Genomic DNA, 20,512 nt, shown 5'->3' with positions numbered 1-20,512 from the left:
CACACACACGTAAACACACACACGTAAACACACACACACACACACACACACACACACGTAAACACACACACACGTAAACACACACACACACGTGTACACACACACACACGTGTACACACACACACACGTGTACACACACACACACGTAAACACACACACACACACACACACACACACACACGTAAACACACACACACACACACGTAAACACACACACACACACGTAAACACACACACACACGTAAACACACACACACACACGTAAACACACACACACACACACGTAAACACACACACACGTAAACACACACACACACACACACACGTAAACACACACACACACACACACACACACACACACACGTAAACACACACACACACACACACACACACACACACACGTAAACACACACACACACACGTAAACACACACACACACACACACACACGTAAACACACACACACACACACACGTAAACACACACACACACACACACACACACGTAAACACACACACACACACACACACACACACACGTAAACACACACACACACACACACGTAAACACACACACACGTAAACACACACACACGTAAACACACACACACACACGTAAACACACACACACACACGTAAACACACACACACACACACGTAAACACACACACACACACACACGTAAACACACACACACGTAAACACACACACACGTAAACACACACACACGTAAACACACACACACGTAAACACACACACACGTAAACACACACACACGTAAACACACACACGTAAACACACACACACACACACACACACACACACGTAAACACACACACACACACACACACACACACACACACACACACACGTAAACACACACACACACACACGTAAACACACACACACACACACGTAAACACGTACACACACACACACACACACGTAAACACACACACACACACGTAAACACACACACACACACGTAAACACACACACACGTAAACACACACACACGTAAACACACACACGCGTAAACACACACACGCGTAAACACACACACGCGTAAACACACACACGCGTAAACACACACACGCGTAAACACACACACGCGTAAACACACACACGCGTAAACACACACACGCGTAAACACACACACGCGTAAACACACACACGCGTAAACACACACACGCAAACACACACACACGTAAACACACACACACGTAAACACACACGTAAACACACACGTAAACACACACACACACACGTAAACACACACACACACACGTAAACACACACACACACACACGTAAACACACACACACACACACGTAAACACACACACACACACACACACGTAAACACACACACACACGTAAACACACACACACACACACGTAAACACACACACACACACGTAAACACACACACACACGTAAACACACACACACACGTAAACACACACACACACGTAAACACACACACACGTAAACACACACACACGTAAACACACACACACGTAAACACACACACACGTAAACACACACACACACACACACACGTAAACACACACACACACGTAAACACACACACACACGTAAACACACACACACACGTAAACACACACACACACGTAAACACACACACACACGTAAACACACACACACGTAAACACACACACGTAAACACACACGTAAACACACACACACACACGTAAACACACACACACACACGTAAACACACACAAACACACACGTAAACACACACGTAAACACACACGTAAACACACACACACACACGTAAACACACACACACACACACACGTAAACACACACACACACACGTAAACACACACACACACACGTAAACACACACACACACACACGTAAACACACACACACACACGTAAACACACACACACACACGTAAACACACACACACGTAAACACACACACACGTAAACACACACACACGTAAACACACACACACACACACACACACACATACGTAAACACACACACACACGTAAACACACACACACACGTAAACACACACACACACGTAAACACACACACACACGTAAACACACACACACACGTAAACACACACACGTAAACACACACACACGTAAACACACACACACGTAAACACACACGTAAACACACACACACACACGTAAACACACACACACACACGTAAACACACACACACACACACGTAAACACACACAAACACACACGTAAACACACACGTAAACACACACGTAAACACACACACACACACGTAAACACACACACACACACACACGTAAACACACACACACACACACACGTAAACACACACACACACACACGTAAACACACACACACACACACGTAAACACACACACACACACGTAAACACACACACACACGTAAACACACACACACGTAAACACACACACACACGTAAACACACACACACACGTAAACACACACACACACGTAAACACACACACACACACGTAAACACACACACACGTAAACACACACGTAAACACACACGTAAACACACACACACACACGTAAACACACACACACACACGTAAACACACACACACACACACGTAAACACACACACACACACACACACACACGTAAACACACACACACACGTAAACACACACACACACGTAAACACACACACACACACACACACGTAAACACACACACACACGTAAACACACACACACACACACACACGTAAACACACACACACACGTAAACACACACACACACACACGTAAACACACACACACACACACACACACGTAAACACACACACACGTAAACACACACACGTAAACACACACACACACACACACACGTAAACACACACACACGTAAACACACACACACACACACACACGTAAACACACACACACACACACACACGTAAACACACACACACACGTAAACACACACACACACACACGTAAACACACACACACACACACACACACACACGTAAACACACACACACGTAAACACACACACACACACACACACACACGTAAACACACACACACACACACACGTAAACACACACACACGTAAACACACACACACGTAAACACACACACACGTAAACACACACACACACACGTAAACACACACACACACACGTAAACACACACACACACACACACACACACGTAAACACACACACACACACGTAAACACACACACACACACGTAAACACACACACACACGTAAACACACACACACACACACGTAAACACACACACACACACACACACACACGTAAACACACACACACACACGTAAACACACACACACACACACACGTAAACACACACACACACACGTAAACACACACACGTAAACACACACACGTAAACACACACACACACACACACACACACACACACACACGTAAACACACACACGTAAACACACACACACGTAAACACACACACACGTAAACACACACGTAAACACACACGTAAACACACACACACACACGTAAACACACACACACACACGTAAACACACACACACACACACACGTAAACACACACACACACGTAAACACACACACACACACGTAAACACACACACACACGTAAACACACACACACACGTAAACACACACACACACACACACGTAAACACACACACACACACACGTAAACACACACACACACACACACACGTAAACACACACACACACACACTTAAACACACACACACACGTAAACACACACACACACACACGTAAACACACACACACACACACGTAAACACACACACACACACACACACGTAAACACACACACACACACACTTAAACACACACACACACGTAAACACACACACACACACACGTAAACACACACACACACACACGTAAACACACACACACACGTAAACACACACACACACACACGTAAACACACACACACACACACGTAAACACACACACACACACACACACACACACACACACACACGTAAACACACACACACACACACGTAAACACACACACACACACACACACACACACACACACACACACACACACACACACACACACACGTAAACACACACACACACACACACACGTGTACACACACACACACGTAAACACACACACACGTAAACACACACACACACACACACACACACACACACGTAAACACACACACACACACACACACGTGTACACACACACACACGTAAACACACACACACAAACACGTAAACACACACACACGTAAACACACACACACGTAAACACACACACGTAAACACACACACACACACACACACACGTACACACACACACACACACGTAAACACACACACACACGTAAACACACACACACGTAAACACACACACACGTAAACACACACACACGTAAATACACACACACACGTAAACACACACACACGTAAACACACACACACACGTAAACACACACACACGTAAACACACACACACGTAAACACACACGTAAACACACACACGTAAACACACACGTAAACACGTAAACACACACACACGTAAACACACACACACGTAAACACACACACACGTAAACACACACACACGTAAACACACACACACGTAAACACACACACACACGTAAACACACACACACACACGTTAACACACACACACACACGTAAACACACACACACACGTAAACACACACACACACGTAAACACACACACACACGTAAACACACACGTAAACACACACGTACACACACACGTACACACACACGTACACACACACGTACACACACACGTACACACACACGTACACACACACGTACACACACACGTACACACACACGTACACACACACACGTACACACACACACACACACACACACACACACGTACACACACACACACATACACGTAAACACACACGTAAACACACACGTAAACACACACACACACACGTAAACACACACACACACACACACGTAAACACACACACACACGTAAACACACACACACACACACGTAAACACACACACACACACACGTAAACACACACACACACACACGTAAACACACACACACACACACGTAAACACACACACACACACGTAAACACACACACACACGTAAACACACACACACACGTAAACACACACACACGTAAACACACACACACGTAAACACACACACACGTAAACACACACACACGTAAACACACACACACACGTAAACACACACACACACACACACACACGTAAACACACACACACACGTAAACACACACACACACGTAAACACACACACACACGTAAACACACACACACACGTAAACACACACACGTAAACACACACACACGTAAACACACACACACGTAAACACACACGTAAACACACACGTAAACACACACACACACACGTAAACACACACACACGTAAACACACACACACACACACACGTAAACACACACAAACACACACGTAAACACACACGTAAACACACACACACACACGTAAACACACACACACACACACACGTAAACACACACACACACACACGTAAACACACACACACACACACACACGTAAACACACACACACACACACGTAAACACACACACACACACGTAAACACACACACACACGTAAACACACACACACACACGTAAACACACACACACACGTAAACACACACACACACGTAAACACACACACACGTAAACACACACACACGTAAACACACACACACGTAAACACACACACACACACACACACACGCAAACACACACACACACGTAAACACACACACACACACGTAAACACACACACACACGTAAACACACACACACACGTAAACACACACACACGTAAACACACACACACGTAAACACACACACACGTAAACACACACACACGTAAACACACACGTAAACACACACGTAAACACACACACACACACGTAAACACACACACACACACACACACGTAAACACACACACACACACACGTAAACACACACACACACACACACACGTAAACACACACACACACACACACGTAAACACACACACACACGTAAACACACACACACACACACACGTAAACACACACACACACGTAAACACACACACACACACACACACACGTAAACACACACACACGTAAACACACACACGTAAACACACACACACACACACACACACACACACACGTAAACACACACACACGTAAACACACACACACACACACACACACACACGTAAACACACACACACACACACACGTAAACACACACACACACACACACGTAAACACACACACACGTAAACACACACACACACACACACACACACGTAAACACACACACACGTAAACACACACACACGTAAACACACACACACACACACACACACGTAAACACACACACACACACGTAAACACACACACACACACGTAAACACACACACACACACACGTAAACACACACACACACACACGTAAACACACACACACACACACACACACGTAAACACACACACACACACGTAAACACACACACACACACGTAAACACACACACACGTAAACACACACACGTAAACACACACACGTAAACACACACACACACACACACACACACACACACACGTAAACACACACACGTAAACACACACACACGTAAACACACACACACGTAAACACACACGTAAACACACACGTAAACACACACACACACACGTAAACACACACACACACACGTAAACACACACACACACACACACGTAAACACACACACACACGTAAACACACACACACACACGTAAACACACACACACACACGTAAACACACACACACACGTAAACACACACACACACGTAAACACACACACACACACACACGTAAACACACACACACACACACGTAAACACACACACACACACACACACACACGTAAACACACACACACACGTAAACACACACACACACACACACGTAAACACACACACACGTAAACACACACACACACACACACACGTAAACACACACACACACACACACACACGTGTACACACACACACACGTAAACACACACACACAAACACACACACACACGTAAACACACACACACGTAAACACACACACACACACACACACACACACGTAAACACACACACACACACACACACGTGTACACACACACACACGTAAACACACACACACAAACACGTAAACACACACACACGTAAACACACACACACGTAAACACACACACGTAAACACACACACACACACACACACACGTACACACACACACACACACGTAAACACACACACACACGTAAACACACACACACGTAAACACACACACACGTAAACACACACACACGTAAACACACACACACGTAAATACACACACACGTAAATACACACACACGTAAACACACACACACACGTAAACACACACACACGTAAACACACACACACGTAAACACACACACGTAAACACACACACACGTAAACACACACACACGTAAACACACACACACGTAAACACACACACACGTAAACACACACACACGTAAACACACACACACGTAAACACACACACACGTAAACACACACACACGTAAACACACACACACGTAAACACACACACACACGTAAACACACACACACACACGTTAACACACACACACACACGTTAACACACACACACACACGTAAACACACACACACACGTAAACACACACACACACGTAAACACACACACACACGTAAACACACACACACACGTAAACACACACACACGTAAACACACACACACACGTAAACACACACGTAAACACACACGTAAACACACACGTAAACACACACGTAAACACACACGTACACACACACGTACACACACACGTACACACACACGTACACACACACGTACACACACACGTACACACACACGTACACACACACACACGTACACACACACACACACACACGTACACACACACACACACACACGTAAACACACACACACACGTAAACACACACACACACACGTAAACACACACACACACACACGTAAACACACACGTACACACACACGTACACACACGCGTACACACACACGTACACACACACGTACACACACACACACGTAAACACACACACACACACGTAAACACACACACACACGTACACACACACACACACACACGTAAACACACACACACACACACGTAAACACACACACACACACACACACACGTAAACACACACACACACACACACACACGTAAACACACACACACACACACACACACACACACACACACACACACACACACACGTAAACACACACACACACACACACACACACACGTAAACACACACACGTACACACGTAAACACACACACACGTACACACGTAAACACACACACACACACACACACACACCTTCCCATAGGTATGAACATGCACCTTTGGCTGGTCAGAATATTATACCAGTTGGAAGGGGGGAGAGGGGGATCTGACAAGAGGCTCTGATAGACCAGAGTCTGCCAGTCATTAGAAGATGACAAACAATGGCAGGACATAAAGGTATTTTAACAATTTTTGAACACTTAGGTCCATTTACACTAAAAATTGTGAAGAATGGCACTCAGTGCTCTGCATTGGATTTTCCCTGCTGCTACTTGGTCTCTGCTTTTACTAAAATGGTGCCATTCGGACTAACCACAGTGCCATGTAATTATTATTATTATTATTATTTATTGTATTTATAAAGCGCCAACATATTACGCAGCGCTGCACAATAGATAAATGGGTTAACATACAGGTAGAACATACGGAAACTCACAACAAAACAAGATCATGCAAATGATTTGATAACAATACAGTGTCATAGGTCAAGATAGAGACTGTTCGAGTCTACAAGAAGGGTGGTTGTGAGTAAGATTGCATAATCAAGATGGATACATTAGGGAGGATGGCCCTGCCAGAGGCTTACAATCTAAAGGGTGGGGTGGAGACAGTAGGTGCGTCTTTTGAGAGGGGGTCTAACAGAACATATTATGATACTGGTGTAGGGGGGTATGCGAGCGTGAAGAGGTGAGTCTTGAGAGCTTGTTTGAAGGTATTAAAGGTGGGGGCGAGTCTGACGGCTGGTGGGAGAGAGTTCCAGAGAGTAGGGGCAGCCCTGGTGAAGTCCTGCAATCGTGCGTGTGACTGAGTTATGCGTGGTGCGACTAGGCGCAGGTCATTGGAGGATCGGAGGGGGCGGGCTGGTATGTGCCTGTGGACCAGATCAGAGATGTAGGTCGGGCAGGTCTTGTGCACTGATTTGTAGGCCAAGCACAGGATTTTGAAATTGATCCTAAAGCTGATGGGGAGCCAGTGTAGTGCTTTACAGAGCGGAGTTGTAGAGGCACTGCGGTGAGAAGAATGTATCAGTCTGGCTGCCGCATTCATTACCAATTTAAGTGGGTCAGTACGGTTAGAGGGGAGGCCAGATAGAAGAGAATTGCAGTAGTCTAGGCGGGAGATGACAAGGGCATGGATAAGTAGTTTAGTGGTGTCAAGTGACAGGTAGGAGCGGATCTTGGAGATGTTGCGGAGGTGGAAGTTGCAGGATCTGACAATACCTTGGATGTGGGCTGTAAAGGAAAGTTCAGAGTCCAGAGTAACGCCTAGACAGCGGGCTTGGGAGGTAGGGTGGATAGTAGTATTTTCAATAGTGACGTGCAGATCTGGGAGGGGTGCAGCTGTGCGGGGTGGGAATATTAGAAGCTCAGTCTTGTCCAAATTAAGCTTCAGGTACCTGGCAGCCATCCAGGAGGAAATGGATGTGAGGCAGGCAGAGACTTTGTCCATGGTAGAGGAGGAGATATCTGGGGTGTGGAGATATATCTGGGTGTCGTCGGCATACAGGTGATAATTGAAACCCATGGAGGAGATGATTTTACCAATTGAGGCAGTATAGAGTGAGAACAGGAGTGGTCCTAGGACGGAACCTTGAGGAACACCAACTGAGAGGGGTGTAGGAGTGGATGAGGAGCCATTGAAAAATGTTGTGAAGGAGCGGTTGGAGAGGTAGGAGGAGATCCAGGCTAAGGCTAGGTCCTGAATGCCCATTAGCTGCCGTGTAATGCCGTGTGCAAAATGCATCTAGGCATTTTGGGAGCAGTGGAAACAAATGGCTCTATCCACTTGAATATAGGACTATGCTGCTCCATGCTGTACTCTACAGAGACCAGCAGTGGTGCTGAGCTATGTGGACAGGACCTTATCCCTGCATTGATACTCTAGTCTGAGTGGTAAGGAATTGGCACATTCATTACTTTTGCCTGTGCTTTGAATGCTTGTCATGTGCTTTGTGCAAGGAGCTACCTATCACTTTTGTCTCTTACAGTAAATGAGCTAATTTTGAAACAGAAGCAGAGGTTCGACGACAAACGCCTGAAGCTGGACCCATCGGTGAGCTCTAGTAACCAACGGATAAGTATTTGTAAATGAAAGTGACGGGATAGCAAAAAACAATCACATGGTCTCTGGTTTCTTTGTTATGAAGTGTCCAACAGTTGATAGAGCCCTTCAGCTGTCCTTACTTCACTTGCATCACATGCTATTTTCAGGCAGGGGGAACATTTTACAGACCTGTACGAGACAAGCTGTAATCTATTACCATAGTGATTTGTTACGTTCTGTCCAAATTCATACTGTGCATGAGGTTATCTTTGGAAATGTGTATACTGGTGTTCCTTTGGTTTCTGAGAAAATCTTTGCAGTGGTATAGAACATTTCCCCAGGTGGGCAGCATGTGTGTGTCACTTTAAAGCGGTATAGTTCTGCTTGCCTTTTGGAACAGTAAAAGCGTTGAAAATGGGGGATCAAGAATTAGTCTCTCTAAAGGCTTTTATGGATGGGATCTACTGGGGACATTTCAGTGTAGCTAAATGAGGCATGAATCCTGATGCAGTGTTTTTTGATTCCACTAATATCTGGTTACCTGGAAATAAATGATTGCCAAAGGGGCTTTTCTGGCAACTGAGACGACCCCCTAATGTGCTACAATTTGTTTTATGCATCAACTAGATTCCCTCTGTTAGCTTAACGTACAAGCGCCAAACCTTGAAAGCCGAAATTATTTTTATCTTTATTACATTAAAATAGTTTCAAAGCTAAATTTGTTCAACAAAGATGACAATTCCACTGCGAAATAAGGAGATACCGAGAGTCCAATATAGTGTAGTATGCGGAAGGTAATATGGTACAATGTAGTGTGAGAGAATTATACTCACAAACGAGGGTTACTGCTGAGGCAACCACTGTAAAAGCAGGTGAGGAGATTAGACCTGTCCTCACTCAGGGTTAAGATGTCGCTCTCTGTAGATAGGAAGAAAGATGGGGCCCACCACCAAGGGTGGACACTGCAAACTCGTAGGTGAACAGAGGCGCCAGCAGGATAAAAACAATCAGTTATAGTTTTAAAATATGCTGGGAGGAAGTGGTGGACTTGCCTCCAAAAGCAGACTAGACAGCTGTCTGACATAAACAAATAAGTACTTTATTGGTACCCCAAATGGATGGATTTGGGGTACCAATAAAGTATTTATTTGTTTGTCAGACAGCTGTCTAGTCTGCTTTTGAAGGTAAGTCCGCCACTTCCTCCCAGCATATTTTAAAACTTTTAGTGATTGTTTTTATCCTGCTGGCACCTCTGTTCACTTACGAGATTCCACTGTGAAAGGTTTGGGAAACCGCAGCAACAGCGCTGGACATGCGCATCACCCCCCCCCCCCCCCCGAGTCTCATCTGAGTGTGGCCACAGCCTCCAGGTAACACCACCACGTGTCAGCATTTGACACGCGTGGTGTTACAACCACTGCCATTAGGCTACATTTAAATAGTACCCGAATGTCACTTGTGGTGGGCATCTGGGAGGCTGAACAACCCAACAAGCGTGCAATTAAGCCTCCCATCTGAAAGAGGCCTTAGAAAAGTGACAGCCTCAGAGGAAGTGCCATCTGGCGCGAAACGGCTGTCAGGCTTTCCAGTGCTTGCACCCACTGGCCACTCTCTCTCTTCTTGGCACAGCGGGATGCACTCAATTTTGTATCCACAATTCATCTGACTGCACAATTGTTATAGTTAAATGTGATCAATAAAAACAAAAAAAATCTGGCTGTCATTACTATTTTGCCTTTACTGTCCCTCCTTCACCACATCTGATAGCCATGGGCTGCTCTGTTGCCACAGTAAAGATAAGGGAGCTGTTAAGGTGCCCATACATCTAGTGATTTTGCTGTACGATTGACCGTTCGTTTTGATCATTTTATTGAATCGAGAGGGAATAGAGTGTTCCAGTATGCCCAGTCGATGATATCATGTCAAATCGACCAGCTTAATCGATCGAGCAGGATATAAGATATCGGTCAATCACGCAGGAATCGGCTACTGTTTATGTATAATTCGATCGACTCTTAATCGATTTTGGCATTTAGTGCATGGAGACACAACATCGGTTAGATTGATTAGTGAAAGTGAATCTTATAGGAATCGCTTGTAGTGTGTGGGGCACTGGCTGATCAACTTTCCATCAACCGTACTGAAGTCGATTCCCCAATAAAGTTGATCGCTTTGTCGATTGAATCAGAATCGCTAGATGTATGGCGACCTTTCCAGGGGAAGTTGTATAAAGTAATGGAAAAAGCTAAAAACAAGACAGCACACATGGTAGTTTTGTATGTACTGTTTCATTTTTGTTTCATAATGCTAGTGACAGCTGGGTTGGATATTTGTCCCCAGTATATGCAACTTAACATGTACACAAAATGCCACACCCTAGGTGTAAACTGTGAGCTGAAGTAATCAAAAACAGTGGTTTCAGCAGGTGGAAGCCACGTCTATATGTTGCTTTAGCTGTACACGTTGAATAACAAAAATCAAACGAACACCTTCAGTGGAGAGCTGTAATAAGGAATACTGGGGCACTGGAGAGTACAGTCAGCAGATGCACAACTATTATCACGTCTTAGTTTTGGCTGCTTGAATTGTAGGCGCCATTAATGGTTAGGACTAATGTGTTCGGTTCAGTGCACTGTTATGTGCTTTGTAATGAGGCGTTCTGAGTACAAGACATGTTGTAGACACCGTCCGTTATTTTATTACTCCTGCTTTCTGTCTTCTAGACTTTATCTATCCACAACTTTAGAGAAAGAAACCGATTAGCAGGACTAATAGATCTTTGTGTTCCTCGGGCCTTGCTCCGATTTTCTTTTGCCGCCTTATTGGCTCACATTAAGTTGTCTGGCATGAAAACAGCCGTGTGTATGGAGAGCGTCTTGTCTTACCCGCTCAGTAATGTGACACTGGTACATGTCATTTTCTTTGGCTTGCTTTTACACGTCATTTTCTTTCTTTTTTTTTTTTCTTTCTTTCTTTTCCACTAGAAAACATATTAGCCTAATAATTTCTCTGAAGTGCAATACATTTCTCTCCCTTTAAGTTAAACGTGCCCCAGTAGATAATGAATCGTAGGAATGCTTAAAAATCCATGCATATACATTTATCTTTAATTTAACCCTTTCACGGCAATTTATTTAGAGGCTTGCAAGTGCTCCAAGCCATTTTTTTTTTTTTGCAGTTTTTTTATTTTTTATCTCTTATCTTTCCTTGCTACTAATCAGTTCTGCTGTAATGTGTATTTATGGTCACTTGTCACTAGGGGGCAGTGTGATACAATAACAGAGGACTTATGCTTTCAGTTTCTATATCCTCTGTTGGGAGAAAGACATCAAAGCATTCCAAGAATTTACAGCACAATGCGTTCTGCTGGCTGAGGTCAAAAGCAATGCACTCTCTCAAATGAAATTCATTTGAAGCTGCTAATGGGTTAAAAATGTTTGCATGACCGCCTGCTCAGGCTATACTGCCAGCAGTACGAGGGGCATGAGTGGCAGCCTAGCCACACCTGCTGCTGGAGAGTGATACACGAAGGAGGGTGAAGGGAAGCTTATTCTAGGAGCAGAAGGGAGGGGGAGTGGCAGCAGTATAGTTGTATGCGGATGAAGGGGGCAAACATGTTACTTCCTGCCTTGTGCAGACTTGTAAAGCAGTGGGACCTATAAAGCAGTATATGGCTTCGGCTGTATTGCCTGAAGCCATATACTTTTCCTATGATTTTCAGCTAGTTTCTATTACAGATAAAAACTTACAGCAGGTGCAGTCAGGACTCACTTCTCAGTCTCGCTGTTTCATGAGGCCGCATTAGACAAGACAAATAACATATTGCTCTTTTCTATTGGCAAACTCAAAGCTCCAGAGCTGCAGCCACTAGGGCACGCTCAGTAGGCAGTAGCAGTGTTAGGGAGTCTTGCCCAAGGTCTCCTTACTGAATCGGTGCTGGCTTACTGAACAGGATAGTTAGATGTTTGGTAAAATGTATGTGAATGATCTGTTGCATTGATTTACATTTTAATATTTTCCTGCTCTTGTTGTTTTCCTAATATTTATCTCCCTGTCTTCCAAGAATGGTCATCGGTGGCAGATCTTCCAAGATCTATTATCAACGGATCAGGATAACTTGGATCTGGCCAATGTGAATCTGATGCTTCAGCTTCTGGTGCAGAAGAAGAGGCAGCTTGAAGCAGTAAGTATGCCGAGCTGACGGTACACATCTTCTGCCAGGTGCAGGGCTACAAGTGCCATTGAGCAGTTTCAGTTAAAGAGGAACTCCAGTGAAAATAATTAATAAAAAAGTGCTTCATTTTTACAATAATTATGTATAAATAATTTAGTCAGTGTTTACCCATTGTAAAAGCTTTCCTCTCCCTGATATACATTCTGAGATTTAAAACATGGTGACATTTTTACTGCTGGCAGGTGATGTCAGTGGAAGGAGATGCTGCTTGCTTTTTTGGCAGTTGGAAACAGCTGTAAATGGCTATTTCCCACAATGCAATAATGTTCACAAACCGGAAAGTGCCAGGACCATGGTCCTCACAGTTTCATGTGGGAGGGGTTTCACCACAATATCAGCCATACAGAGCCCCTGATGATCAGTTTGTGGAAAGGAATAGATTTCTCATGTAAAAGGGGGTATCAGCTACTGATTTGGATGAACTTCAGTTTTTGGTTACGGTTTCTCTTTAAGGTCTTGTTTCCAGACACCACATACATGGTTTTCCAGACACCATGCAGGTTTGTATTCGAAAATGTGCACTTTTTCCTTAGCAACTTAAATTGGTTAGTAGAAAAGCTGTGCATAGTGTCCACAACAAAGATCATGAGAGATCCACTTGCTGTGAATCAGCCCATTTAATAACTTGCGGTAACAGAACTCTTGTGTTTTGTGTGCGAAAAAAAAACGCTTACAGTTGTAATGAGGATAGGTTTCCAAGAATTTGTTAGTTAGGTTACAACGTACATATGTGGCTATGTGCCATGCTCCAGAAAACCCATGTATTTAAAGAGGAGCTGTCAGTCATACTATCTCAGAAAAAAGTACTTGCTCTACTTACATAACATATATATTGCACTGACCACGTTTTGGTTTTAGTGATTTTTCTACAGTAAAAAAAGTGGAAATCTTTCTTAGCATTTCCCATTTTAATTGTGGCTATTTTGAAGCCAATCCTGATGTCATTTCCTCCCTTTGTCTCCTCTGCCTGATTTGCCTGCCCTTCACTATAGAAAGTGCATTGTCTCAGCATGAAACATATTGTTCAATCAGAGAGGAACAGAGGTGTGGGAGGGGAAAACAGGAGGGAAAGAGGCTTCAGCCAATCAGACTGCATTAGTTAAGTTTGAGGGGAAGTAGAGAAGCAAAAAAGGACAACCCAGCATGCCCTGCAACTTCTTTTGTGTACCAAATTTTGTGTGTACCAAATAAGTCAGGTAAACTGGGGAATGATCATTTATCAACAAGAAAAGTAATAGTGATTTTAACTTTTGGATTGCCTGGTTAATATCATTATTACTTGTTTACCAGATAAAAATAAAGAATTGGTTTTATGCCCGACAGTTACACTTTATATAATTTTACTCAGTTCAGGGTCCCTTTAACGTAAACACATGATGTAGCTGCAAATAAATATTACATACTTGCCTTACCGTCAATTCCTCTCAAAAGCTCACCGTTTTCTTCTTACAGTGATCCCTTCCAGTTCTGACAACATTTTGTCAGAACTGAAATATACCAGTTGCTGTCAGTTATATATCAGCAGCTGTCAGTTACAACTGAATGTGCAAGGTTATGTCCATGTTTCCCTATGGCTCAAGTGGGCGATATTACAGTTTAACAGTGTGATGACCAGGAAGCTGTTATGGGGTAATGGCCATTTTCAAAATGGAGGACAGAGCATTCCATTGATCACAGTGGACAAACAGGACGCAGGAGATGAGAAAGAGATTGAGGAGTAGACTACACAGGAGGTAAGTATGACTTGTATATGTTTATTTTGACTTTTCATTTTCAGTTCAGGTTCTCTTTAAAGCAGAATTAGGGCTCAGACACACTAAAAGCACTTTTAAAAAAATTGCGCCCATTCACTTGCACTAAAATCGAAGTAAAATTATCACAAAAATTTTTACGCATCTGCAATCTTATGCGATTGTGGCGATGTTTACACAATTTTACCTCAATTTTAATGCAAGTGAATTGGAGCATTTTTTTTTTTTTTTTGCGTTCAGCAATCAAACGCTTATAAAAGCGCTTATAGTGTGTCTGAGACCTTACAGTCCGATATAACCGACTAGTAAATACTTTTCTCCCAGCTCTTGCCAATATAGTAAACCTGCTTGCCATTTGTTTGAAGCAAACCTAAAGTGAAAAAAAACTAATAAGATAAAGAAACGTATCTGTAATGGTAATCCTAAGAAAGATCTTCCTGAAATACCTTAGTTATTAATATTCTGATTTTAAATGTTAAAAATCCAAGTTTAAAGTTGACTGTCTCAAATGAATGTTATCAGCTACCGGTTTTCTTTTTACACATCTTGTGCAGACAAATCTTGAACTACAGTAGAATCTTGGTTATCTGGTACCAACTGGGATTGGTTGATGCCAGATTATTGTGCTTTCTGGTTGCTGGTTGAGTCATTGTTAAAAATAGGCCTATATAATGTAATAGCAGCCGTGCAGGCATATTATCTTGAGACAGATGATGTATGCCAGGGCGGCCTTAAACAGCATATGCCGTTTAGCTGCCTAATGCAGCTATGCAGAGCGGTGCAGGGAGCTCCTTTATGTTTACCTGCTCCAGGCGGCTGGATAGCTTCTCCTCTCCTCCACCAGCAGCGCTGCACTCCCGGCATCTTCTTTGGCTATCCGATCACATATGTCATGTAATCGTAACCCAGAGGATGGTTACAGTGGTGCAGCACCGCCCAGTGATGGAAGATAATTCGACCATGCATATACCGTAGCTTTGCTATATGTTGCTGCTAATGAACTCTGTATTAAACGGTGGTATAGTGGTTATCGCTCTCACCTTGCAGCACTTGGTCCCGGGTGCGATTCCCTGCCAGGGCACTTTCTGCACAAAGTTTGTATGTTCTACCCGTGTCTGTGTGAGTTTCCTCCGGGCACTCCAGTTTCTACCCACATCCCAACAACATACAGATAAATTGGTTTCCCTCTATAAAAATATTTGGGCAATTATCACTATTTATTGGCCAGTGCTGTGTAATATATTGCCGCTTTATAAATACAATAAATAATAATAATGGTATGGTTGGATTGTGAGTCTCTCTGAGGGACAGTTAAGTGACAGGACAGTTAAGTGGCGCTGCTGAAGATGTCGGCGTTATAAATTACAATATGTTAAAATACAGTAAAATAAATATATTCGCCTTGGGAGAGTTCTTTAACCACTTAAGGACCGGGCTTGTTCGCGCTGATCTGTGCAGCGTGGGCTCTCCAGCCCACCGCACAGATCAGCAGACAGCCAGGGCGACCAGACTCCTTCCCCCCCCCCCTTTTCCCCACTAGGGGAATGTCCTGCTGGGGGGGTCTGATCGCCGCCGGCTATTTTCGCTTAGCGTGGGGGGGCCTCATCAAAGCCCCCCTTCGCAGCGATTTTCCGCCTCCTTCCCCTTCCCTCCCTCTCCTCTTTCCCCTGGGCAGCGCAGGATGGAGATAGGCTTCAGCCTATCAGCTGCAGGCGATCCCCGGCCAATCAGAGGCCGGGGATCGCAGATCTCCTTTACGGCGCTGCTGTATGATGTAAACAGCGGGGATTTCTTACCCGCGTGTTTACATTTCGCCTGCGAGCCGCAATCGCGGCTCGCAGGTTGTTCACGGGGACACCCTACGTGAACTGACATGGAAAGGCCTCGAACGAGCGGCCGATTCCATGTAAAACCACTTAACACCTAGGTCCGCCAATCTGCTGACCGTGGTCGTTAAGTGGTTAAGCGCAGTGGAGCCCACAAACCGCCTAAGAAGTTGGCCTTTACCATTGAGTACCGTACTTTCGGTGGTTCGTGCTGGTTGGTTGAGACTGCTGGTTAGTTGAGTTCCAGATAATCAGAACTCTACTGTATTCAACTTTTTCTCTGTTCTTTGCACTCGGGAGTGTTTCCCAGACACCTTTTTATAAGTCAGTTGCCTCATTTAGAGCTTTGGATTCTTATGCCCCTACTTTTATTAAAGAAAAAAAAAAAAGTTAACACTGGCTAGTTCTAAATAGGACTGGAACTGCACATATACATGGTTATCTAATGTTGCATGTCACTTCAGGGTTACTGTAAAGTGGATCTGAACTCAGAACTTCCTCTGTGCGCAAAAAGATACACAACAGCATAATAACCTTTAAAGAATACATTTTCTTTGTTACAGCTGATACAAATCCTGCACCAAATCTGCATTGTGTGCACGTCCTGCTTTCATGGAAGCAGACCTATTGTTAACATCCTGTGTTTACCACCTAGCTTCTCTGCCATGGCAGTCAGCTGATACAGCTGAGTGATCAAATTACAACTTGTGATTAGTCACAAATGAGGGGGAATTAGACAGGCTAAACTCTCTAAATACATACATGGTGCATTTCTCTGTTTATCTTCTGTCCACTGCTAGAGTTCAGGTCCACTTTAAAGTAATGTCATTTTTGTATGTGTATAAAAATACAAAAATACAGGTTTGCTTGCAGGCTGCAGTATAGTTAGTGCTGGCAGCACCTATTTCAGTTTTATGCCATCTCCCGTTTAGAGAGACCTGTACTTGTGAAAAAGGAATTCTCTTGTTTGTGATCAGTGCAGCTATCATCCCAAAGCTTTCTCCTTTATTTACTTGTCAAGCAGAAGCATATCTTCTCTTTTCTGTGACTCAAAGCAGGACTGATATATTTTTAGCAAACCTCTGTCAGGGTAATCATGAGGTAATGCCCCAGAGAGAATATAGTAAAGATTTTAAACTTGAGATTGTGTATGTTATAATGGTGGGGGAAAAAAGTTTTACCAAAGGAAACCTATCATGTCACAAAACCAAGATAACTGTCAAAGCACAGCATCCTGTGGTGAATAGAAACCCCAGCAATAGTCTGAGTCGAATTGCTCTCCACACAAAAGGGTTTCACCTTTTTTGATTTAAAACCAAGACTCCAGTCCAGCTACTTAACAGTCGTCATGTGAAAACTTTGTTTCTGGCCTCTTCTGTTCTGATCTTGGACTATTGAATAGTTTGGGTTGGGCTTGGTGTCAGATGGGATGAGGCCTGGTTCCAAATCAGTATAATAGTTTCCTTCAATGGAGTTCATCTGAAGATCCATGAGCTGCCCAGGTCCACAAATATTAGTCTGAGGAATACTACAGGTTTTTAAGGGAATGGCAGTTGGCCACAAGGTAGTTTTTGTGAACTTAATCTGTTATTGTGAAGTGAACAGTTCACTGGTATTAAATCAACTGATAAATCAAAACTTAGAATAGTAAAATTTCCTTTTTTTTGGGTTTCTGCAAAGTAGAGCTGAGTCTTCCTGCTGTTTTTTTCTTACCCAGGGCTTCCTCCAGCCCCATAAGCATGGCTGTGTCCCTCTCTGTCCTCCTCAGCACCGCCGTTCAGCCGCAATCTTCCCTGGTAAGCGGCTCAGTGACGTCAGCGAAGGCCCCAGCTGACATCACACAGTCAGACTGAGTCCGATTGAGCCGCATACCGAGAGTTGACTGCGGCTGAATGGAGGACTGCAGAAGGACGACGAGGGACACATCCATGCTTATGGGGCTTGAGGAAGCCCCGGGTAAGTAAAAGACAGCAGGAAGACTCATCTCTGAGTCTCCTTAAGAATTGTAAAAGTGAACAGTAAAGTAGTGATCAGAAAATTCTAATAGCCAAATCTGACTTGAGCACATTCTGCTGTGCTAGAAAGTTATGCTGATTGTTGATCGAGGGGGGGGGGGGGTGCTTTTTTTTTTTTAAATACTGTACTTTGTTTTGTTTTTTCCACCCCTGGCAAAGCCCTGCCTCAATGGCAAAACATGTTGGGTATTGAGAGGTGTCACATGGCG

General features: G+C 43.9%; 1 protein-coding gene across 1 annotated transcript in view; it reads left to right on the top strand.

The window, feature by feature from the left end:
• Positions 1–20,512, top strand: part of COP1 (COP1 E3 ubiquitin ligase) — a 319,426-nt gene that overhangs the window by 52,792 nt on the left and 246,122 nt on the right. The window contains exons 4-5 of the mRNA XM_068239628.1: positions 10,422–10,486; positions 14,541–14,660. Of these exons, the coding sequence (XP_068095729.1) occupies positions 10,422–10,486; positions 14,541–14,660 (185 nt within the window). The remainder of the gene's footprint in view (positions 1–10,421; positions 10,487–14,540; positions 14,661–20,512) is intronic.

This window comes from Hyperolius riggenbachi, chromosome 6 (genome assembly GCF_040937935.1).
Source record: "Hyperolius riggenbachi isolate aHypRig1 chromosome 6, aHypRig1.pri, whole genome shotgun sequence".
In the NCBI taxonomy this organism is placed as follows: Eukaryota; Metazoa; Chordata; class Amphibia; order Anura; family Hyperoliidae; genus Hyperolius; species Hyperolius riggenbachi.
Note: the sequence above shows the minus strand (reverse complement) of the source record. Positions and strands in the feature narration are given on the sequence as shown.